This window comes from Camellia sinensis, chromosome 12 (assembly GCF_055761805.1).
Source record: "Camellia sinensis isolate YWXY chromosome 12, ASM5576180v1, whole genome shotgun sequence".
In the NCBI taxonomy this organism is placed as follows: domain Eukaryota; kingdom Viridiplantae; phylum Streptophyta; class Magnoliopsida; order Ericales; family Theaceae; genus Camellia; species Camellia sinensis.
In genome coordinates, this window is record NC_138972.1 from 138,808,924 (window position 1) to 138,835,541 (window position 26,618).

The following is a 26,618-nucleotide window of genomic DNA, read 5'->3' on the forward strand; positions in this document are numbered from 1 at the left end:
AATTCCCAAGCAATGCTTTATATTTTTTTGTGATTAAAAAATATACAGGCAATGAAAAGAAAATTATATCTATGAATCAGTATACAAAAAGACCGATTCAACCATGTTGAAAAACTTCTGTTCCACTAAAAAACTATAAAAAAAAAAAAAAAAACGACTTTGGTACAAAGGAATGATCTATAGACTATAGTCATTTACTAATTTACATGTCAAACTCACCCACCAAAACTAATTTTCCTCACAACCAACCATGGCTATGGCTATGGCTGTTTGCAACTCTTGGAACCCCTTTCGATCACAAAACTTCTTCTACGCGAACATCTGTTACTACTTCCTTGTAGTAATCCCTCTTCATGTAAATGCACTGAGCTTCAACTTGACTAATATTGGTCCGCAACTAAATGCAGAGATAGTTGTAGAAGGAGATGCTTATGTCTCACCCGAAGGCATCCAACTCACCTCAAACGAGATCAACATGACCCAAAATTACTCAGCTGGTCGAGCCACATACAAAGATCCTCTTTTCCTTTGGGACAATACTTCTGGAAAACTCACGGACTTCAACACCTATTTCTCGTTTGTCATTGATTCAATAGGAAGCTATGATTTTGCAGATGGCATCACATTCTTCCTTGTTCCTAATGGTTTCACTCCCTATATCACAGTAGGTGGTTCCATTGGTCTTCTAATTAGCCCGCCGACATATATTGCTATCTCTTCCTTTGTTGCTGTAGAGTTTGATACCTATCAAGATACTTGGGATCCAGTTGACATCACACCAACAACTCATGTAGGTATCGATATAACCCTCTCAATTCTAGTGCTTATGCTGTCACGCCCCCAAACCGCCCCTAGTAGTTTGGTGCCGTGATGGCCAGTAATCCGAGATTACCGAAGGCCGACTTACAAGAATCACACACAATCAGAGTATGAAATATGGGGCTTACAAGTGCGAAAGCAATATGTGTATAAACAGAATCTAAATAGTCCATGAGAGCCGTGCATAAGTCCAATGAAATGACATACATCTTTATAAAGTCTTACAACTTAAATACAATAAGGAAATGAGATACAAAACACATCTTGACCAAAAGGCTTCTCAAGCCGACATATACAAGTACAAATGAAAAATAAGCCAAGAAGCATGATCTTCAAGATGGTACAAAAATGCTAATTCAAAACATGTCGGCAATGCACCCAAAAACACATCGGCATCACGTCTAGGCCTCAATGCCTTCTTGTTCATCACCTACATATATATAGAGAGGGTGAGCTTGGATACTCAGTGAACGATATTAGAAATAAAGGTTTTTGCATGATTGATATCCAAGATTTCTTTCAAAACAATACATAGCATACTTCACAATCAAGGGGAAATCAAGTTCATTGCCGGCCTTTCAAGTTCCTTGGATGTTATTACATCTACTTAATACAAGAGGGTGATGACAATTCCAAGACAAGAGTGCAGTTGCATTATAGTCCCCTGCAGCTAAGGACTTTCAAGACAAGAGTGCAGTTGCATTATAGTCCCCTGCAGCTAAGGACTTTCAAGACAAGAGTGCAGTTGCATTATAGTTCCCTGCAGCTAAGGACTTTCAAGAAATGTCATCAAAACAAGATAGTGTTTAATATACAAGTAGGGATAGTCATTCATGCTAGATCAAGTACTTTTCAAAACAAGGCAAGACGAGATTTTATGAAAGCAAGTGTAACATAGCTTTATTAAAAATATCACTCACATAGTTTCTTCACACGTCGGGGTCGAGACAGGCCCAAGTCCTACAAACACAGGGCAAAGCCTATTGAATTCACTTTCAAACAAGTCTCTTATGTATGCAAATGATCTCGGAAAAACATGCTGGGCACTAACCAGGTCTAGGCCGAGGTTCCACACCTCCTCGCCGAGGTGTGTTCCCGAGGGCCACATGCAAGGAAAAGAGATCGGGAAACTCTGGGTTTCCATCTGCTGATGAACATGAAGAACATGAGTGTGAAAACATGAAAAATACGAATGTTCAATCATAATCTGTCATCACAAATCTGGGATTTTCGTGCTATGAGTTTGAAAACATGGACCTGGGTACCCGTACTTGGAATTCTTGCGGAAATAAACACAAAACATGATTCTTTATGCAAGCTTTCGGATCAAAACAAGACTTTCTTGAAGAACACATGAATGTCATTTTCTCTTTCTAAAATCGAACTTCAAAACGATGCATGGCTTACAAATCATGTCCGATCATGCAATGCAATAACATGAACATAGAGAACATCATGAGCAGATCAAGAATCTAACCTTAGAACACGGATTTAACGGTTCGATCTCTAGAAATCAAGCTTGAAGATCTACTTCCTCACTCTAAAACTCTTTCTTCCTCCTAGAGCTTCTCTCTCTACAAGGCAAGTTTATGATACCAAATGATAGTTTTTCTTTACCCGGTTCTGGGGTTAACCTTCTACTGAGACACGTGGCGGCGACTGGTTGGTTTTTTTCCTGAAAAGGTGGCTAACAGGCCAGACAAAGCATGGTGGAAGGGTGTTCAACAAGTAAAGCGGTATGGGCTCTCTGACGAGACAATGACATCGGCTAATAACAAGGCGTATTCGACAAGCTACCCGGAATGGCACTCCGGCGATGGGTGACATCGGCTAACAAAAGGACTTCGGCAACTAAGGTGACAATGACCTCGGCTAGGAAGGACAACACTTGACTAAGCTGTGCCACATCTTGGCCTAGATGCGCCACACCTCGGCCTAGGTCGTACCACTCCAGGCCGAGATCACTTGGGTGCAAGGTAACATCTCGGCTAATGTGGTCAAGGCAAGGACGGAGGTCGACAAGGGGTTCCAAGAAGCTTCTAGACTGAGGATGACCTCGGCTTGGAATAACATCGGCTAGTATAACTCAGGCAAGGCATGACCTAAGTTTCACATCAAGGAAAGAACGAGACAAGTACACCACACTTAGACAAATCACAAGGCTTCAAAACAAGGCATGGATCACATTAGCTCAAGCGAAACAAATCACAACATACACATGCAAACTTAACAAGTCATAATCATACAGATGCTCATGAACATGATGAGAACATAAAATGTGGGTTCCTACAGTCTACCCTCCTTAAAGAAGTTTGGTCCCCAAACTTAAGTTACCTTGTCCTACGAATAACTCCGGGTAACGGATTTTCATCTCCTCTTCCTTTTCCCATGTGGCCTCCTCGCCATAATGCTTCTCCCATTCAATTTTCACCATTGATATCGACTTGTTTCTCAACTGTCTCACTTGTCTGTCGATAATTCTCATCGGCTTCTCTTCGTAGCCCAAGTCTTCATTAACTACAACTCCGGAGTAATCTATTACATCCAGTGGGTCTCGGATATATTTTCTCAGCATTGAAACATGGAACACGCTGTGGACTTGGCTCAAATCTGGCGGCAAAGCGAGTCTGTAAGCAATGGTGTTAACTTTCTCAAGAATTTCAAACGGCCCAATATATCGGGGTGCGAGTTTACCCTTCTTCCCAAATCTCGAAACTCCTGTCATCGGCGAGACCTTCAAAAATACATGATCCCCAATTTCAAATTCTAACTCCCTCATTCTCTGGTCGGCATAACTCTTCTGTCGACTCTGTGCAGTTTTAATCCTCTGCTGAATGAGTTTGATCTTTTCAGTTGTCATCTGAACCAACTCGGGGCCAATTAGAGCTTTGTCTCCTACTTCAGTCCAACATATCGGCGATCTACACTCCCTTCCATACAAAGCTTCATACGGCGCCATGCCTATGCTGGCTTGATAACTGTTGTTGTACGCGAACTCTACTAATGGCAAATGCGATTCCCAACTTCCCTGGAAATCCAACACGCACAGTCTGAGCATGTCTTCGAGTGTCTGAATCGTTCTTTCTGTCTGCCCGTCGGTCTGGGGGTGAAAGGCTGTGCTAAATCTCAACTCTGTTCCCAAGGCTCCTTGTAGACTCTGCCAAAATCTAGAAACGAACTTCGGATCTCGGTCTGACACAATGGACATCGGCACACCATGAAGCCTAACGATCTCATTCATGTACAATTCGGCAAGTCGTTCGGCATTGAATGTAGTCTTGACAGCCAAAAAGTGAGCTGACTTAGTAAACCTGTCGACTATAACCCAAATGGAATCCATACCTCTTTGCGTCCTCGGCAAACCCACTACAAAATCCATGGAGATGTGCTCCCATTTCCACTCAGGAATCGACAAGGGTTGAAGAAGTCCTGTCGGTCTCTGGTGTTCTGCCTTCACTTGCTGACAACACAGACACTGAAATACAAACTCGGCTATCTCTCTTTTCATGTTTGGCCACCAAAAGGTCCGCTTTACGTCCTGATACATCTTGGTGCTCCCTGGATGAATGGCAAACTTGGAACTATGGGCCTCTTGCAAAATCTTCCTTTTCAACTCTGGTACGTCGGCCACGCACAATCTTCCTTCAAACTTAAGCACTTGATTCTCCATAGTGTATCCCGGCCTCGGCTTGGTGACGAACTCATCAATTACCTTCTTGAGGAATTTATCCTCCCCCTGTCTGGTCTTCACTTCCTCAATAATGGTCGGTTCCACCGAAACCGCTGTCAGGCACGCCAAACTTCCAACTAACTTCCTGCTCAATGCGTCGGCTACGGAATTTGCCTTACCTGGGTGGTACTGAATCTGCATGTCATAATCCTTCAGTAGCTCGAGCCATCTTCTCTGCCTCATATTTAACTCTTTCTGAGTGAACAAGTACTTCAGACTCTTGTGGTCGGTGAAAACTTGGCAAGATGTTCCATACAGGTAATGACGCCATATCTTCAAAGCAAAAACCACGGCAGCTAGCTCCAGATCATGGGTAGGATAATTCTTTTCATTGGGCTTCAACTGACGAGACGCGTACGCTATGACTTTACCTTCTTGCATTAACACGCAACCCAAACCCTTATGTGAAGCATCACTGTAAATCTGAAATTCTTCATTAGCCGATGGTAGTACTAGAACTGGTGCTGTAACTAACCTCGCCTTCAGCTCCTGGAAGGCTGATTCTCTTTCATTGGTCCATTCATAAGCTGCTTCCTTCTTAGTTAGTTGTGTCAAAGGCACTGCAATCCTCGAGAAATCCTTCACAAACTTTCTGTAATAACCTGCCAAACCCAGAAAACTACGAACCTCGGACACGTTGGTCGGCGTCGGCCAATTCACAATGGCTTCAATCTTACTGGGGTCAACTGATATACCGTCCTCATTAATCACATGCCCTAGAAATGAAATGCTGGAAAGCCAAAACTCGCATTTACTTAACTTGGCGTACAACTTCTTATCTCTCAAGGTCTGCAGGGCAAGTCTCAGATGATTCTCGTGCTCGCTCGTACTCCCGGAATAGATCAATATGTCGTCGATAAAAATAATGACAAACTCATCTAGGTACGGCTTAAAGACTCTGTTCATCAAGTCCATGAATGCTGCTGGGGCATTGGTTACTCCGAAGGGCATTACCAAAAATTCGTAGTGGCCATATCTTGTCCGAAAAGCAGTTTTCTCAATGTCCTCGGCTTTAACCTTCAACTGGTGGTAGCCTGACCTAAGGTCAATCTTGGAAAAGACTCGTGCTCCTCGTAGTTGATCAAGCAAATCGTCGATTCTAGGCAATGGGTACTTGTTCTTGATGGTCACCTTATTAAGTTCTCTGTAGTCAATGCAAAGACGAAGTGTGCCATCCTTTTTCTTAACAAATAGAACGGGTGCTCCCCACGGTGAAGTGCTCGGCCTAACAAATCCTTTGTCCAACAATTCTTGTAATTGCGATTTCAGTTCTCTAAGTTCGGCTGGGGCCATTCTGTAGGGTGTTTTGGAGATGGGTTGTGTTCCTAACAGGATGTCCACGGTAAACTCTATTTCCCTGTCGACAAGGTGGCCAGGCAACTCATTCGGGAAGACATCGAGGAATTTCTCAACAACGGGTATGTCGGCTAACTCAACGCTTCCATTCAAATCACTTAGTATACTGCATAAATAACCCTGACATCCTTTTTGGATCAACTTGCAGGCCTTCATGGATGAGATTAAGTAAGGTGGGGGTACTGCTCCTTTACCTTGGAAAATGACCTCAGCTTGGCTTGGGGTCTTCAATGTGACGCTCTTAGTAACACAATTAATGGATGCATGGTTCGTTACTAACCAATCCATTCCCAATATGACATCGAAATGGGTCATGCTTAATGGCATCAAATCAACTAACAACTCTACGCTCTCAATCATAACAATACACGCCCTATAAATGGATGTAACAATCATATTTCTCCCAGATGGAGTAGACACAGATAATACATAATCAAGGGGTTCTAATTCTCTACTCAACTTCTCGGCGAATATAGTGGACACAAATGAATGCGTAGAACCCGAATCAATCAATACGTATGCATCTTGAGAACAAATTGAAAGGGTACCTGACACTACCGCCTCGGCATTCTGGGCGTCTCCGGGTACCAATGCAAAAACTCTGCCTTGCCTTGCCTGTATTCTCCCGACGTTGTTGTTCTGTGCAGAGCCCGAGGCGCTTCCATTCCTCTTTCCATTGTCAGTCCCTGCCTTCGGGCAGTCCTTCACACGATGACCTATCTCGCCGCACTCATAGCAAGCTCCTGTTGCCCAACGACAAACCCCGAAATGTAGCTTTCCACAACTCGCGCACATCGGCTTGGCGTTACCTTCCTGATTTGAGTTGTTGGAACTGTCTGTGCTCATTCTCTTCTTGGCATTGAACGGAACTCGGCGATTATCATAATTTTGTCTCTTCCTCTGACCCTCACTTGAACTCTGGTATCGGTTTAAATTAGCTTCAGCCAGGATGGCCTTGTCCAGTACTCCAGCGTATGTCGGCATATTGAGCATATTGACCCTATCTTGTATCGGTCCACGTAACCCACTTTCGAACTTTCTCGCCTTTCGGTATTCGTCGTCAACCATATGAGGTGCATATCTCGCCTGTTCAGTAAAGGCACGATCGTATTCTGCGACTGTCTTGTTCCCTTGCATCAGATTCTGAAACTCTGTGGTTTTTCGGTCTCGGACGCTGAGGGGGAAATGCTTGTTGTAGAACAACTCCAAAAATTTTGCCCAAGTCAAACCCGGATTGCTTTCGCGGACCATCATCCACCACCTACGAGCATCGTCGTCTAATGTGAATGCTGCCAGAGATACCTTCTGGGCGTCTGTACTGGGGAAGATCTCAAACAACTTCTCCATCTCTAAAACCCATGCCTCGGCTTTCATTGGTTCTATGCCTCCTTGAAATCTCGGCGGTTTCATTTTCTTGAACTCTCTGATTAGGGTTATCGCGTCGTTCCCATACAAAGCCTGCTGTAGAGGCACTTGTGGCACTGGAGGGGGTGGAGCTGTATAACGGCCATTCGTCTGCTCAGCCTGCGTGGAAGTCGTACCAGTATCCTGTGGCCTGGGTTGTCTCTGCTCACGAACCAAGCCTTCGACTAACCTTTCCAATCTCTCTAATCTATCTTCTGAACGATCTCGGCCAACTGGAGGTCTACCTCTCCTCATGATGCTAGGAGGATGCAAGATGAGACTTTAAAATAACTGAACAGATAATTCGTATACAAGTAACAAATGTCTATGCCGAAATGATGCACACGTAGTCAAGTAGCAAGCAATATGATGCAATCCTAACATCATTCTAAGGAGAATCCTATGCTCTTCAGGACCCAAGGTGGGTGATTAACGTACTATAAGGATCTCGTGCTCTGATACCATTCTGTCACGCCCCCAAACCGCCCCTAGTAGTTTGGTGCCGTGATGGCCAGTAATCCGAGATTACCGAAGGCCGACTTACAAGAATCACACACAATCAGAGTATGAAATATGGGGCTTACAAGTGCGGAAGCAATATGTGTATAAACAGAATCTAAATAGTCCATGAGAGCCGTGCATAAGTCCAATGAAATGACATACATCTTTATAAAGTCTTACAACTTAAATACAATAAGGAAATGAGATACAAAACACATCTTGACCAAAAGGCTTCTCAAGCCGACATATACAAGTACAAATGAAAAATAAGCCAAGAAGCATGATCTTCAAGATGGTACAAAAATGCTAATTCAAAACATGTCGGCAATGCACCCAAAAACACATCGGCATCACGTCTAGGCCTCAATGCCTTCTTGTTCATCACCTACATATATATAGAGAGGGTGAGCTTGGATACTCAGTGAACGATATTAGAAATAAAGGTTTTTGCATGATTGATATCCAAGATTTCTTTCAAAACAATACATAGCATACTTCACAATCAAGGGGAAATCAAGTTCATTGCCGGCCTTTCAAGTTCCTTGGATGTTATTACATCTACTTAATACAAGAGGGTGATGACAATTCCAAGACAAGAGTGTAGTTGCATTATAGTCCCCTGCAGCTAAGGACTTTCAAGACAAGAGTGCAGTTGCATTATAGTCCCCTGCAGCTAAGGACTTTCAAGACAAGAGTGCAATTGCATTATAGTCCCCTGCAGCTAAGGACTTTCAAGAAATGTCATCAAAACAAGATAGTGTTTAATATACAAGTAGGGATAGTCATTCATGCTAGATCAAGTACTTTTCAAAACAAGGCAAGACGAGATTTTATGAAAGCAAGTGTAACATAGCTTTATTAAAAATACCACTCACATAGTTTCTTCACACGTCGGGGTCGAGACAAGCCCAATCCTACAAACACAGGGCAAAGCCTATTGAATGCACTTTCAAACAAGTCTCTTATGTATGCAAATGATCTCGGAAAAACATGCTGGGCACTAACCAGGTCTAGGCCGAGGTTCCACACCTCCTCGCCGAGGTGTGTTCCCGAGGGCCACATGCAAGGAAAAGAGATCGGGAAACTCTGGGTTTCCCTCTGCTGATGAACATGAAGAACATGAGTGTGAAAACATGAAAAATACGAATGTTCAATCATAATCTGTCATCACAAATCTGGGATTTTCGTGCTATGAGTTTGAAAACATGGACCTGGGTACCCGTACTTGGAATTCTTGCGGAAATAAACACAAAACATGATTCTTTATGCAAGCTTTCGGATCAAAACAAGACTTTCTTGAAGAACACATGAATGTCATTTTCTCTTTCTAAAATCAAACTTCAAAACGATGCATGGCTTACAAATCATGTCCGATCATGCAATGCAATAACATGAACATAGAGAACATCATGAGCAGATCAAGAATCTAACCTTAGAACACGGATTTAACGGTTCGATCTCTAGAAATCAAGCTTGAAGATCTACTTCCTCACTCTAAAACTCTTTCTTCCTCCTAGAGCTTCTCTCTCTACAAGGCAAGTTTATGATACCAAATGATAGTTTTTCTTTACCCGGTTCTGGGGTTAACCTTCTACTGAGACACGTGGCGGCGACTGGTTGGTTTTTTTCCTGAAAAGGTGGCTAACAGGCCAGACAAAGCATGGTGGAAGGGTGTTCAACAAGTAAAGCGGTATGGGCTCTCTGACGAGACAATGACATCGGCTAATAACAAGGCGTATTCGACAAGCTACCCGGAATGGCACTCCGGCGATGGGTGACATCGGCTAACAAAAGGACTTCGGCAACTAAGGTGACGATGACCTCGGCTAGGAAGGACAACACTTGACTAAGCTGTGCCACATCTTGGCCTAGATGCGCCACACCTCGGCCTAGGTCGTACCACTCCAGGACGAGATCACTTGGGTGCAAGGTAACATCTCGGCTAATGTGGTCAAGGCAAGGACGGAGGTCGACAAGGGGTTCCAAGAAGCTTCTAGACTGAGGATGACCTCGGCTTGGAATAACATCGGCTAGTATAACTCAGGCAAGGCATGACCTAAGTTTCACATCAAGGAAAGAACGAGACAAGTACACCACACTTAGACAAATCACAAGGCTTCAAAACAAGGCATGGATCACATTAGCTCAAGCGAAACAAATCACAACATACACATGCAAACTTAACAAGTCATAATCATACAGATGCTCATGAACATGATGAGAACATAAAATGTGGGTTCCTACAGTCTACCCTCCTTAAAGAAGTTTGGTCCCCAAACTTAAGTTACCTTGTCCTACGAATAACTCCGGGTAACGGATTTTCATCTCCTCTTCCTTTTCCCATGTGGCCTCCTCGCCATAATGCTTCTCCCATTCAATTTTCACCATTGATATCGACTTGTTTCTCAACTGTCTCACTTGTCTGTCGATAATTCTCATCGGCTTCTCTTCGTAGCCCAAGTCTTCATTAACTACAACTCCGGAGTAATCTATTACATCCAGTGGGTCTCGGATATATTTTCTCAGCATTGAAACATGGAACACGCTGTGGACTTGGCTCAAATCTGGCGGCAAAGCGAGTCTGTAAGCAATGGTGTTAACTTTCTCAAGAATTTCAAACGGCCCAATATATCGGGGTGCGAGTTTACCCTTCTTCCCAAATCTCGAAACTCCTGTCATCGGCGAGACCTTCAAAAATACATGATCCCCAATTTCAAATTCTAACTCCCTCATTCTCTGGTCGGCATAACTCTTCTGTCGACTCTGTGCAGTTTTAATCCTCTGCTGAATGAGTTTGATCTTTTCAGTTGTCATCTGAACCAACTCGGGGCCAATTAGAGCTTTGTCTCCTACTTCAGTCCAACATATCGGCGATCTACACTCCCTTCCATACAAAGCTTCATACGGCGCCATGCCTATGCTGGCTTGATAACTGTTGTTGTACGCGAACTCTACTAATGGCAAATGCGATTCCCAACTTCCCTGGAAATCCAACACGCACAGTCTGAGCATGTCTTCGAGTGTCTGAATCGTTCTTTCTGTCTGCCCGTCGGTCTGGGGGTGAAAGGCTGTGCTAAATCTCAACTCTGTTCCCAAGGCTCCTTGTAGACTCTGCCAAAATCTAGAAACGAACTTCGGATCTCGGTCTGACACAATGGACATCGGCACACCATGAAGCCTAACGATCTCATTCATGTACAATTCGGCAAGTCGTTCGGCATTGAATGTAGTCTTGACAGCCAAAAAGTGAGCTGACTTAGTAAACCTGTCGACTATAACCCAAATGGAATCCATACCTCTTTGCGTCCTCGGCAAACCCACTACAAAATCCATGGAGATGTGCTCCCATTTCCACTCAGGAATCGACAAGGGTTGAAGAAGTCCTGTCGGTCTCTGGTGTTCTGCCTTCACTTGCTGACAACACAGACACTGAAATACAAACTCGGCTATCTCTCTTTTCATGTTTGGCCACCAAAAGGTCCGCTTTACGTCCTGATACATCTTGGTGCTCCCTGGATGAATGGCAAACTTGGAACTATGGGCCTCTTGCAAAATCTTCCTTTTCAACTCTGGTACGTCGGCCACGCACAATCTTCCTTCAAACTTAAGCACTTGATTCTCCATAGTGTATCCCGGCCTCGGCTTGGTGACGAACTCATCAATTACCTTCTTGAGGAATTTATCCTCCCCCTGTCTGGTCTTCACTTCCTCAATAATGGTCGGTTCCACCGAAACCGCTGTCAGGCACGCCAAACTTCCAACTAACTTCCTGCTCAATGCGTCGGCTACGGAATTTGCCTTACCTGGGTGGTACTGAATCTGCATGTCATAATCCTTCAGTAGCTCGAGCCATCTTCTCTGCCTCATATTTAACTCTTTCTGAGTGAACAAGTACTTCAGACTCTTGTGGTCGGTGAAAACTTGGCAAGATGTTCCATACAGGTAATGACGCCATATCTTCAAAGCAAAAACCACGGCAGCTAGCTCCAGATCATGGGTAGGATAATTCTTTTCATTGGGCTTCAACTGACGAGACGCGTACGCTATGACTTTACCTTCTTGCATTAACACGCAACCCAAACCCTTATGTGAAGCATCACTGTAAATCTGAAATTCTTCATTAGCCGATGGTAGTACTAGAACTGGTGCTGTAACTAACCTCGCCTTCAGCTCCTGGAAGGCTGATTCTCTTTCATTGGTCCATTCATAAGCTGCTTCCTTCTTAGTTAGTTGTGTCAAAGGCACTGCAATCCTCGAGAAATCCTTCACAAACTTTCTGTAATAACCTGCCAAACCCAGAAAACTACGAACCTCGGACACGTTGGTCGGCGTCGGCCAATTCACAATGGCTTCAATCTTACTGGGGTCAACTGATATACCGTCCTCATTAATCACATGCCCTAGAAATGAAATGCTGGAAAGCCAAAACTCGCATTTACTTAACTTGGCGTACAACTTCTTATCTCTCAAGGTCTGCAGGGCAAGTCTCAGATGATTCTCGTGCTCGCTCGTACTCCCGGAATAGATCAATATGTCGTCGATAAAAATAATGACAAACTCATCTAGGTACGGCTTAAAGACTCTGTTCATCAAGTCCATGAATGCTGCTGGGGCATTGGTTACTCCGAAGGGCATTACCAAAAATTCGTAGTGGCCATATCTTGTCCGAAAAGCAGTTTTCTCAATGTCCTCGGCTTTAACCTTCAACTGGTGGTAGCCTGACCTAAGGTCAATCTTGGAAAAGACTCGTGCTCCTCGTAGTTGATCAAGCAAATCGTCGATTCTAGGCAATGGGTACTTGTTCTTGATGGTCACCTTATTAAGTTCTCTGTAGTCAATGCAAAGACGAAGTGTGCCATCCTTTTTCTTAACAAATAGAACGGGTGCTCCCCACGGTGAAGTGCTCGGCCTAACAAATCCTTTGCCCAACAATTCTTGTAATTGCGATTTCAGTTCTCTAAGTTCGGCTGGGGCCATTCTGTAGGGTGTTTTGGAGATGGGTTGTGTTCCTAACAGGATGTCCACGGTAAACTCTATTTCCCTGTCGACAAGGTGGCCAGGCAACTCATTCGGGAAGACATCGAGGAATTTCTCAACAACGGGTATGTCGGCTAACTCAACGCTTCCATTCAAATCACTTAGTATACTGCATAAATAACCCTGACATCCTTTTTGGATCAACTTGCAGGCCTTCATGGATGAGATTAAGTAAGGTGGGGGTACTGCTCCTTTACCTTGGAAAATGACCTCAGCTTGGCTTGGGGTCTTCAATGTGACGCTCTTAGTAACACAATTAATGGATGCATGGTTCGTTACTAACCAATCCATTCCCAATATGACATCGAAATGGGTCATGCTTAATGGCATCAAATCAACTAACAACTCTACGCTCTCAATCATAACAATACACGCCCTATAAATGGATGTAACAATCATATTTCTCCCAGATGGAGTAGACACAGATAATACATAATCAAGGGGTTCTAATTCTCTACTCAACTTCTCGGCGAATATAGTGGACACAAATGAATGCGTAGAACCCGAATCAATCAATACGTATGCATCTTGAGAACAAATTGAAAGGGTACCTGACACTACCGCCTCGGCATTCTGGGCGTCTCCGGGTACCAATGCAAAAACTCTGCCTTGCCTTGCCTGTATTCTCCCGACGTTGTTGTTCTGTGCAGAGCCCGAGGCGCTTCCATTCCTCTTTCCATTGTCAGTCCCTGCCTTCGGGCAGTCCTTCACACGATGACCTATCTCGCCGCACTCATAGCAAGCTCCTGTTGCCCAACGACAAACCCCGAAATGTAGCTTTCCACAACTCGCGCACATCGGCTTGGCGTTACCTTCCTGATTTGAGTTGTTGGAACTGTCTGTGCTCATTCTCTTCTTGGCATTGAACGGAACTCGGCGATTATCATAATTTTGTCTCTTCCTCTGACCCTCACTTGAACTCTGGTATCGGTTTAAATTAGCTTCAGCCAGGATGGCCTTGTCCAGTACTCCAGCGTATGTCGGCATATTGTGCATATTGACCCTATCTTGTATCGGTCCACGTAACCCACTTTCGAACTTTCTCGCCTTTCGGTATTCGTCGTCAACCATATAAGGCGCATATCTCGCCTGTTCAGTAAAGGCACGATCGTATTCTGCGACTGTCTTGTTCCCTTGCATCAGATTCTGAAACTCTGTGGTTTTTCGGTCTCGGACGCTGAGGGGGAAATGCTTGTTGTAGAACAACTCCAAAAATTTTGCCCAAGTCAAACCCGGATTGCTTTCGCGGACCATCATCCACCACCTACGAGCATCGTCGTCTAATGTGAATGCTGCCAGAGATACCTTCTGGGCGTCTGTACTGGGGAAGATCTCAAACAACTTCTCCATCTCTAAAACCCATGCCTCGGCTTTCATTGGTTCTATGCCTCCTTGAAATCTCGGCGGTTTCATTTTCTTGAACTCTCTGATTAGGGTTATCGTGTCGTTCCCATACAAAGCCTGCTGTAGAGGCACTTGTGGCACTGGAGGGGGTGGAGCTGTATAACGGCCATTCGTCTGCTCAGCCTGCGTGGAAGTCGTACCAGTATCCTGTGGCCTGGGTTGTCTCTGCTCACGAACCAAGCCTTCGACTAACCTTTCCAATCTCTCTAATCTATCTTCTGAACGATCTCGGCCAACTGGAGGTCTACCTCTCCTCATGAAGCTAGGAGGATGCAAGATGAGACTTTAAAATAACTGAACAGATAATTCGTATACAAGTAACAAATGTCTATGCCGAAATGATGCACACGTAGTCAAGTAGCAAGCAATATGATGCAATCCTAACATCATTCTAAGGAGAATCCTATGCTCTTCAGGACCCAAGGTGGGTGATTAACGTACTATAAGGATCTCGTGCTCTGATACCATTCTGTCACGCCCCCAAACCGCCCCTAGTAGTTTGGTGCCGTGATGGCCAGTAATCCGAGATTACCGAAGGCCGACTTACAAGAATCACACACAATCAGAGTATGAAATATGGGGCTTACAAGTGCGGAAGCAATATGTGTATAAACAGAATCTAAATAGTCCATGAGAGCCGTGCATAAGTCCAATGAAATGACATACATCTTTATAAAGTCTTACAACTTAAATACAATAAGGAAATGAGATACAAAACACATCTTGACCAAAAGGCTTCTCAAGCCGACATATACAAGTACAAATGAAAAATAAGCCAAGAAGCATGATCTTCAAGATGGTACAAAAATGCTAATTCAAAACATGTCGGCAATGCACCCAAAAACACATCGGCATCACGTCTAGGCCTCAATGCCTTCTTGTTCATCACCTACATATATATAGAGAGGGTGAGCTTGGATACTCAGTGAACGATATTAGAAATAAAGGTTTTTGCATGATTGATATCCAAGATTTCTTTCAAAACAATACATAGCATACTTCACAATCAAGGGGAAATCAAGTTCATTGCCGGCCTTTCAAGTTCCTTGGATGTTATTACATCTACTTAATACAAGAGGGTGATGACAATTCCAAGACAAGAGTGCAGTTGCATTATAGTCCCCTGCAGCTAAGGACTTTCAAGACAAGAGTGCAGTTGCATTATAGTCCCCTGCAGCTAAGGACTTTCAAGACAAGAGTGCAGTTGCATTATAGTCCCCTGCAGCTAAGGACTTTCAAGAAATGTCATCAAAACAAGATAGTGTTTAATATACAAGTAGGGATAGTCATTCATGCTAGATCAAGTACTTTTCAAAACAAGGCAAGACGAGATTTTATGAAAGCAAGTGTAACATAGCTTTATTAAAAATACCACTCACATAGTTTCTTCACACGTCGGGGTCGAGACAAGCCCAAGTCCTACAAACACAGGGCAAAGCCTATTGAATGCACTTTCAAACAAGTCTCTTATGTATGCAAATGATCTCGGAAAAACATGCTGGGCACTAACCAGGTCTAGGCCGAGGTTCCACACCTCCTCGCCGAGGTGTGTTCCCGAGGGCCACATGCAAGGAAAAGAGATCGGGAAACTCTGGGTTTCCCTCTGCTGATGAACATGAAGAACATGAGTGTGAAAACATGAAAAATACGAATGTTCAATCATAATCTGTCATCACAAATCTGGGATTTTCGTGCTATGAGTTTGAAAACATGGACCTGGGTACCCGTACTTGGAATTCTTGCGGAAATAAACACAAAACATGATTCTTTATGCAAGCTTTCGGATCAAAACAAGACTTTCTTGAAGAACACATGAATGTCATTTTCTCTTTCTAAAATCGAACTTCAAAACGATGCATGGCTTACAAATCATGTCCGATCATGCAATGCAATAACATGAACATAGAGAACATCATGAGCAGATCAAGAATCTAACCTTAGAACACGGATTTAACGGTTCGATCTCTAGAAATCAAGCTTGAAGATCTACTTCCTCACTCTAAAACTCTTTCTTCCTCCTAGAGCTTCTCTCTCTACAAGGCAAGTTTATGATACCAAATGATAGTTTTTCTTTACCCGGTTCTGGGGTTAACCTTCTACTGAGACACGTGGCGGCGACTGGTTGGTTTTTTTCTTGAAAAGGTGGCTGACAGGCCAGACAAAGCATGGTGGAAGGGTGTTCAACAAGTAAAGCGGTATGGGCTCTCTGACGAGACAATGACATCGGCTAATAACAAGGCGTATTCGACAAGCTACCCGGAATGGCACTCCGGCGATGGGTGACATCGGCTAACAAAAGGACTTCGGCAACTAAGGTGACGATGACCTCGGCTAGGAAGGACAACACTTGACTAAGCTGTGCCACATCTTGGCCTAGATGCGCCACACCTCGGCCTAGGTCGTACCACTCCAGGACGAGATCACTTGGGTGCAAGGTAACATCTCGGCTAATGTGGTCAAGGCAAGGACGGAGGTCGACAAGGGGTTCCAAGAAGCTTCTAGACTGAGGATGACCTCGGCTTGGAATAACATCGGCTAGTATAACTCAGGCAAGGCATGACCTAAGTTTCACATCAAGGAAAGAACGAGACAAGTACACCACACTTAGACAAATCACAAGGCTTCAAAACAAGGCATGGATCACATTAGCTCAAGCGAAACAAATCACAACATACACATGCAAACTTAACAAGTCATAATCATACAGATGCTCATGAACATGATGAGAACATAAAATGTGGGTTCCTACAGTCTACCCTCCTTAAAGAAGTGCATAAGTCCAATGAAATGACATACATCTTTATAAAGTCTTACAACTTAAATACAATAAGGAAATGAGATACAAAACACATCTTGACCAAAAGGCTTCTCAAGCCGACATATACAAGTACAAATGAAAAATAAGCCAAGAAGCATGATCTTCAAGATGGTACAAAAATGCTAATTCAAAACATGTCGGCAATGCACCCAAAAACACATCGGCATCACGTCTAGGCCTCAATGCCTTCTTGTTCATCACCTACATATATATAGAGAGGGTGAGCTTGGATACTCAGTGAACGATATTAGAAATAAAGGTTTTTGCATGATTGATATCCAAGATTTCTTTCAAAACAATACATAGCATACTTCACAATCAAGGGGAAATCAAGTTCATTGCCGGCTTTTCAAGTTCCTTGGATGTTATTACATCTACTTAATACAAGAGGGTGATGACAATTCCAAGACAAGAGTGCAGTTGCATTATAGTCCCCTGCAGCTAAGCACTTTCAAGACAAGAGTGCAGTTGCATTATAGTCCCCTGCAGCTAAGGACTTTCAAGACAAGAGTGCAGTTGCATTATAGTCCCCTGCAGCTAAGGTGTAGACACCACATTTTTGACCGACCTTAAGACTCAGACATCACCGATTGAGCGCTCAGTGACGTTGCATATCGTGCTCGTTCAGAAGTCTCAGATTCGCGGCTGCGAGCCCTGCCTCCGGACTTCCGAACCCTCTTCTGTGCCTTGCCTCGGTTTGCGAACAAGACTCAGTTTTCTCGGTTTCTTTTCCTGAGGGGAGGGAGAGGTCCCGTAGACCATCTCTCAGTGGCCGTGCGCTACTTTTTGTGGCCGTAGGCCATTTTGCCCATTTCGGAGCCCGGTTCCCGGTTTTTCGGGACCATTGGCCGTGTGCCTCGGTTCGGGACCGCCTAACCGTCTCCGTTTACTCTGTTTTTTGGCATACTTCTTATTTGCTCCCTTTTGAGGGAACTGGGGTCTCAGAAACCCACCTCGCGGCCGGTTGCCATTTTCGGTGCTTAACAGCCCATTTTCGGGACCCCGAACTGCGTGTTTTGGCTCCCGAACATTCGTTTTGCATCGGTTTTTGTTCATTTTTGGCAGGTACCTCTGTTTTATCACCAGGAAGGTCACTGAAGGGTGGGAGGCTAGTAATTGTTGCAGCAACCAGTTATCTCTCCTCCGGAGCCTCCCAGCGCCCGTTTTTCTGACTTCCGGGCCAATGTTGAACACCCTAGGGTTAGTGTTGCCAACTTTCAACCACATATCTGTGATCTACACACCTGGGAGGACCCTAAAAACCCATGGCCGGCCAGTAATTGTAAAATTACTTTTTTACCCCTCTCTTCCGGGCCAATGTTGAACACCCTAGGGTTAGTGTTGCCAACTTTCAACCACATATCTGTGATCTACACACTTGGGAGGATCCTAAAAGTTTATGGCCGACCATTAATTTTTCTTTCCATTTTTGCCCCTCCTCTTCAAATGCAATGTTGAACACCCTGGAGTCACTGTTGCCAACCCCAAACCACATATATGTGATCTACACACATGAGAGGACACCAAAAGTTGGTGGGAGGCTAGTAATTTTGCCGAAAAGCCAACTTCTTTTTGGTCAAAAGTGGTTCAGCATGAATCCGGGAAGGAGAAAAAGCTGCGCGGCTTCACCGAAACGGGCCTAACTCTTTGCACAAGAGGAATTAAGATATGAGGCCACCACCATTGGAAAGCTTACTTCCGGGGCTTCATTTTGCACTCAAGAATCTCCCAAGTCCAAGTCCGGGGTGGAGAGATGTGGTTGGTTGAAGTCCGCTTGGACTGAATCTGCGCGGCTTCACGGAAAAGGGCATAACTTTTTCTACAGGAGGAATTTTAATGCAAGGTTTGCGCCATTGGAAAGCTAACTTCTGGGGCTTCATCCTAGGCAGTGGCCGGCCATTTTTTTTCTTTGACCTAGCCGGCCGGCTATGTTAAGTGGCCGGCCGGCCACCTGGAGCAAAAGTGATAGGCCGGCCTGCTTCTTCAGGTTGAGTGCATTCCAGCTGTGCCTTGGTTTTCTCCCAAAAATATCTACATCCGGGGGGACCCTTTTGGGGGAATTTTGCTCTCCTTTATGCCCCACCTTTACACCCTCCTTTTGGTCCATATAACCAGCTGCCAACATGCATTAGAGAGGTTAGAAAAACTCTCCTTCAAGCTTCCATAGCCAACTCCATCTTCTTCCCTCTCAATTCTTCAAAAAACCCTAAGTCCCTAACCATCATTCCTTCTACACCACCAAGCTCTACCAGCACCATCTCATTTCCAGCAACAAGGAAGGGTTCTTGAAGGCTAAAGAAGCTGCAAATCCATCCAAGAAGCAACAAAAGTTTGAATCTTCAAGGGTAAGTAACACTTTTACCCTTTTGACCCTTTTTCTTGATCTATTTCTAAGCCCCACTTCGTTTTGGTTTCAAGCTCCGGCCCTAACTGAAAAGGGCCATATTTTGAGCTCATCTTCACTTTTTATTAAGGGCTCAACCCTGTTTGAGCCCTCCATAATACACTTGCTTCATTAATCCTCTTGTATGTCATAGTTTTGCATGCTATTTTTGACCCATGAGAAATTTATTTTCGAGCATGTTGTAAACTGACATTAGGCTTATTTTGAGCCCCTCTTCAATATTGGAGAAGGGCTCAACATTGTTTGGTGTCTCCATGTGTCACTTGTAGTTATATCCCTTATTTGGCCCCATTTTTGCATAAATTGGTAGCCCTCTTTGCTTCTGTTTTTGGACCTTGGTCCGAACTGAAAGTGGTCTTATTTTGGCCTATAATTCATGTTTCATTCACATTTTTGTTCTGTTCGGTGATTATTTTGTATACTTCATGTTTTAACACCTTTTGAGCCTCATTTTGCATCACATTTTTAGCATATTTGTATACTGATTTCAGGTCTGCCATATACTGTAAATATTCATATTTTTGGTCCCTCTTCAATGTTGTAGAAGGAAATTTTTCGGTTTGGGTTTTGCTTATACCACTTGCTTCATTACCCCTCTTTTGGCCCCTATTCTTGCATGCTATTTTTCCCCTACCTATGCTTGCTGTTTGGCATTGTTTATAACTGTGAAAGTGCATTTTTTGGGACTTTCTAGCTTCTGTCTTTCCATTGCATGTCCATATTGTGCATGTTTGGCATAGCTATAGACCATTTCGGATGCCTAATGTTGCATTTCGGGACATTTCCTTGCATTTCATGTCATTTCGCTTCATTTCGGGACTGTTTTCCCCCATATTTTGTTGCTGAAATTCCATTAGCATGCTTGCATATCATTTTTGCCATGTTTCATCGCATTTTATCATTGCCTCGGTTTGCGTGCCCGTGTGCACGCATTTCGAGGCACGTCATTTTTATCCGCTGGCATCCTATGTGAGTGTGGCTGAGGCTCACTCATGTTGGTATAAGTCCATTTGTCATTTCCATGTCATTTCATCGCATTTTATCATTGCCTCGGTTTGCGTGCCCGTGTGCACGCATTTCGAGGCACTTCAGTTTTATCCGCTGGCATCCTATGTGAGTGTGGCTGAGGCTCACTCATGTTGGTATAAGCCCATTGGTCATTTCCATGTCATTTCATCGCATTTTGTCATTGCCTCGGTTTGCGTGCCCGTGTGCACGCATTTCGAGGCACTCCATTTTTATCCGTTGGCATCCTATGTGAGTGTGGCTGAGGCTCACTCATGTTGGTATAAGTCCATTTGTCATTTCCATGTCATTTCATCGCATTTTATCATTGCCTCGGTTTGCGTGCCCGTGTGCACGCATTTCGAGGCACTTCTTTTTTATCCGCCGGCATCCTATGTGAGTGTGGCTGAGGCTCACTCATGTTGGTATAAGTCCATTTGTCATTTCCATGTCATTTCATCGTATTTTATCATTGCCTCGGTTTGCGTGCCCGCGTGCACGTATTTCGAGACACATATCATCGCCTCGGTTTGCGTGCTCGCGTGCACACTTTTCGAGACACATATCATCGCCTCGGTTTGCGTGCCCGCGTGCACGTATTTCGAGACACATATCACCGCCTCGGTTTGCGTGCCCGTGTGCACACATTTCGAGACACATATCATCGCATCGATTTGCGTGCTCGCGTGCACGTATTTCGAGACGTATATCATCACCTCGGTTTGCGTGCCCGCGTGCACACATTTCGAGGCACCTCATTTTCATAGCATTCTATCATTGTCTCGGTTTGCGTACCCGTATGCACGCACTTCGAGGCATCTCATTTTCATCGTATTCTGTCATTTTCTCGGTTTGCGTGCCCGTGTGCACGTACTTCGAGGCATTTCACTTTCATAGCATTGTGTATGTTAGGATTGTATATTAGTTGCATTTCATGCATATCATGCATATTGCATCGTGTCCGGAATAGGAGTTAGCCCGGGCACGGGAAACGAGGTACATTTCGTACTCCGAGTGACGGAATGTGTCTCAATTCCCCAGTCACCGACACTCCGGATTATCCATGATGGAGTTAGGTTTTAGCTGTAGTTTCATGTGCATTCATCCTATATTGAGTTGTGCATTTCGACTCCTCGGCCATCATGCCTCGGTATGCGTGATTGGTGGCACGAGGTTCGAGACATGCATATATCTGTGCAAATACATTGCTATGCCCCTTTCCTGCTCTCTGTTGCAGCAAAATCAGGAATCAGCAACTTTTTGGGGCTTGGCACGCATTTCAAGAACAAATGTAAACAGAGGCTAATCGGGGCATTCCGGTGGATTTCCGCGCAAGACAATCCGGACATGCATCATCCATCAGAAGCGAAGCAGTCCCTGGCTTGCACGCCAGTTTTATTTGCTTTCTTAGTTAATTCATTAATTAATTAGGATTCTGTAATATTTTGGACTGTAATATTCTTTCGTTCGGGACTGTAATATTTGGACTGTATTATTTATTCGGACCCTCCGAGCGAGGGCACAACTGTAATAAGTGTGCGTGTGTTGTGTTGTATGTCTTCCAACCCCACGTCTTTCTCCCTTTTATTTATCCGCTTTTGATGGTTAGATTAGGGCATGTTTAAATTAGCATACAGTATGATAGCATGTTTGCATTCATTCATCTGTTTTGCATGCACCGGGCTCGGCGCACCATACTAACTGCATCGTACTTTCAATTCCAAATTGAATACATGATAGTTGTAGCATTTCATATACCATCTTAGAATAGCCGAGCCTGCTATAGTTGCATTTTGCATGTGTTGCATTAGACATTTCTGTATACTTAGGATTCATGCATGATTTCTAATAAGTGTCTATTTTGGCTTGGAGTACTCGGTAAGTCTTTGTGCTTTAGCATCCTTGCATGCGTGTGAGTGCTGCCATGAATAGCATGTTTACCATGAGGCTATGTGCTTATCTGATATAACTGCCTGAATTGCCTGTGGGTGAAGGTTGGGTTATTTGAATTGGAATAATTCATCAAATGTGTGTTTTAAGCCCACTAGATAGTGGCAAAATCATGTTTTCTAAGCCCACCCGAGGGTGGCAAATCAACGTCTTAGCCTACTTGCGGGTAGCACCATCAAACCACTTTCAAATAAACAAACATGAAATGTTTTGTTCCAATTCAGGCAACTCAGTCTATACTTATATGCTGTGTGCATCACATAGTAACCTAGGCTAATAACCAGAATAGGGACACACAAAGTTTTCAAAAATTGATATCATGGTTAGTAGAGGCCGATCTTTGATCGGGCGAGCGGGGGTGCTCACGAAGTGACCTTCCCCAATCGTACCCAAGTTCCCGAGCCGAGGCAACTTTGGTGATGACGGACACGTGGCCTTTGGCACCGAGTCAGGGTTTCCTAAATTTCCCATTAAAAAAACATTTAGGTGGCGACTCTGTATCTGGCAAAGCAGTCCATGTTTGGCACTTCTTTTCAAAAATCTGTTTCTCAAAACGATTTGCCGGATTTGGACTCTTTGGTTCAGACTTAGAACCGTGACTAAAAGTCGAGTCCGAGCTGTAGCGAGGTCCCCCGCGGGCTTGTTACATAAGGACTTTCAAGAAATGTCATCAAAACAAGATAGTGTTTAATATACAAGTAGGGATAGTCATTCATGCTAGATCAAGTACTTTTCAAAACAAGGCAAGACGAGATTTTATGAAAGCAAGTGTAACATAGCTTTATTAAAAATACCACTCACATAGTTTCTTCACACGTCGGGGTCGAGACAAGCCCAAGTCCTACAAACACAGGGCAAAGACTATTGAATGCACTTTCAAACAAGTCTCTTATGTATGCAAATGATCTCGGAAAAACATGCTGGGCACTAACCAGGTCTAGGCCGAGGTTCCACACCTCATCGCCGAGGTGTGTTCTCGAGGGCCACATGCAAGGAAAAGAGATCGGGAAACTCTGGGTTTCCCTCTGCTGAAGAACATGAAGAACATGAGTGTGAAAACATGAAAAATACGAATGTTCAATCATAATCTATCATCACAAATCTGGGATTTTCATTCTATGAGTTTGAAAACATAGACCTGGGTACCCGTACTTGGAATTCTTGCGGAAATAAACACAAAACATGATTCTTTATGCAAGCTTTCGGATCAAAACAAGACTTTCTTGAAGAACACATGAATGTCATTTTCTCTTTCTAAAATCGAACTTCAAAACGATGCACGGCTTACAAATCATGTCCAATCATGCAATGCAATAACATGAACATAGAAAACATCATGAGCAGATCAAGAATCTAACCTTAGAACACGGATTTAACGGTTCGATCTCTAGAAATCAAGCTTGAAGATCTACTTCCTTACTCTAAAACTCTTTCTTCCTCCTAGAGCTTCTCTCTCTACAAGGCAAGTTTATGATACCAAATGATAGTTTTTCTTTACCCGGTTCTGGGGTTAACCTTCTACTGAGACACGTGGCGGCGACTGGTTGGTTTTTTTCCTGAAAAGGTGGCTGACAGGCCAGACAAAGCATGGTGGAAGGGTGTTCAACAAGTAAAGCGGTATGGGCTCTCTGACGAGACAATGACATCGGCTAATAACAAGGCGTATTCGACAAGCTACCCGGAATGGCACTCCGGCGATGGGTGACATCGGCTAACAAAAGGACTTCGGCAACTAAGGTGACGATGACCTCGGCTAGGAAGGACAACACTTGACTAAGCTGTGCCACATCTTGGCCTAGATGCGCCACACCTCGGCCTAGGTCGTACCACTCCAGGACGAGATCACTTGGGTGCAAGGTAACATCTCGGCTAATGTGGTCAAGGCAAGGACGGAGGTCGACAAGGGGTTCCAAGAAGCTTCTAGACTGAGGATGACCTCGGCTTGGAATAACATCGGCTAGTATAACTCAGGCAAGGCATGACCTAAGTTTCACATCAAGGAAAGAACGAGACAAGTACACCACACTTAGACAAATCACAAGGCTTCAAAACAAGGCATGGATCACATTAGCTCAAGCGAAACAAATCACAACATACACATGCAAACTTAACAAGTCATAATCATACAGATGCTCATGAACATGATGAGAACATAAAATGTGGGTTCCTACATATGCAATATGGAACAATGACATAATAGACGGGTTAGAAAATGAAGCTTGGATTAGTTATAATTCTAGTTCACAAAATTTGAGTGTTATTCTCCATACTGGTTCTGTAAATAACAGTGACAGTGCTGAAAGTTCCATTAGCTTTGTGGTTGATCTGAAGACTATGTTACCAGAATGGGTTATAATTGGTTTTTCAGCTGCAACAGGAATTTTTTTTGAGAAAAATAATATTAAATCATGGGCGTTCAATTCGACTTTGCAAAGTCCCAATCCCAATCCTGATTCCAGTCCCAGTCCAAGCTCCAACACAGTTACTCATAGCCCTGGAAAGAAGATAGGTAAAAACAACAAAAAGGCACAGGTAGTGGGATTGACTGTCAGGTCATTTGTTTTGGTTGCCAGGTTGTCTTTGCTTGGTTTTGTCTTGTGGAAGAAAACTAGTAGAGCAAAACAAGAAGATGAGTTTGCTATTAAACTATCTATGGACAATGACTTTGAGGCAGGTACCGAGCTAAAGAAATTTTCATATGGTGAATTGTTTCGTGCAACAAATTACTTCGCAGGCGAACAGAAGCTTAGAGAGGGAAGATTTGGTGGGGTTTTTAAAGGTTTCCTGAGGGAATTGAATTCCTACATTGCCGTGAAGAGGATATCAAAGGGATCAAAATAGGAAATAAAAGAGTATGCATCTGAAGTGAAGATCATTAGTCAGTTGAGGCATAGAAATTTGGTGCAATTACTTGGTTGGTGTCATGACAAAGGAGAACTCCTCCTTATTTATGAGTTCATGGAAAATGGAAGCTTAGATTACCATCTCTACAAAGAAAAAAGCTTGTTGACATGGGCAATGAGGTACAAAATTGCTCAAGGCCTAGCTTCGACATTGCTTTATCTTCATGAAGAATGGGAACAATGTGTGGTGCGTAGGGATGTAAAATCAAGCAATGCGATGTTGGATTCAAATTTCAATGCTAAACTTCAGGATTTTGGATTAGCTAGGCTTGTTGATCACGGAAAGGACTCTCAAACAACAATTTTAGCAAGGACCAGGGGTTATATGGCACTAGAATGCTTAATTACAGGCAAATCGAACAAGGAATCAGATGTTTACAGTTTTGGAGTTGTGGCATTGGAGATAACTTGTGGTAGAAAACCTACCGATTTGGAGATTCCAGAAAGTCAGATGAGAATAGTGGAGTGGGTTTGGGACCTCTATGGTAACAATAGGCTTCTAGAAGCGGCAGTAGATCCAAAGATAAGCCCAAATTTTATTAAGAAAGAAATGGAATGCTTGATGATTGTTGGGCTCTGGTGTGCTCACCCTGATCTGAATCTTCGACCTTCAATTAGGCAAGCAATTCATGTGCTTAATTTTGAAACTATATTGCCCATTCTCCCTGCAAATATGCCTGTGCCAAGATACCTTGCTCCTCCTATGAATGCTTCATCCTTGGTTTCTTTAACCTATGGCGCCACTACTATTTCTAATAGCAACCAAGTCCAATCTTCAAGCTATAGTTACAACACAAATTCCTCAAAGTTCAGCTCATCATTTGCATCTTCTTCCCCATCTGCATCACTTTTGTAGGTTTATTTTTTTTGCCTAGGTATACATGAATAAGTTGATTAGTAAGTGCAATGGTGATCAAATTAGGATACCATATATAAGTTCATTAAAAAAGTTTATAGTAAAATATTTTAATGTATTTAGTAGTTATCAAGCCAATTTTAATATTGGCACATTGTGTAAGTATGTACTGTACCCATGTATTTCAGTGTTTGTTTTGAATTTATCACCATATATATGTATATTTGTTTATGATTATCAAATGTTAAAGAGATTATTTCATTTTTACCCTTATACTATGTCACGATTTTCAATGACCTCCCCAGACTGCTCTTATTTTCACGTGTACCCCTACACTATTTAAGTTACTATCAATTTTGCCCCTGCCGTCAGATTTGAAATGGAAAAAGTTAAAAAAATTACATTGTGGCGCCAAATTTCAAAAGAAAGAT

The 26,618-nt window shown here is 43.5% G+C and overlaps 1 protein-coding gene and 1 pseudogene across 1 annotated transcript; both read left to right on the forward strand.

Moving 5' to 3' along the window:
* Window positions 1–250: 250 nt before the first annotated feature.
* On the forward strand, window positions 251–25,269 carry LOC114287888 (seed lectin-like). Its single transcript, XM_082897302.1, has 2 exons — window positions 251–794; window positions 24,629–25,269. The coding sequence occupies exons 1-2, from the start codon at window positions 251–253 to the stop codon at window positions 25,267–25,269; spliced, it is 1,185 nt and encodes a 394-aa protein (XP_082753428.1).
* Window positions 25,270–25,386: 117 nt separating this feature from the next.
* Window positions 25,387–26,187, forward strand: LOC145803917 (L-type lectin-domain containing receptor kinase IX.1 pseudogene; annotated as a pseudogene).
* The last annotated feature ends 431 nt before the right edge of the window (window positions 26,188–26,618 follow it).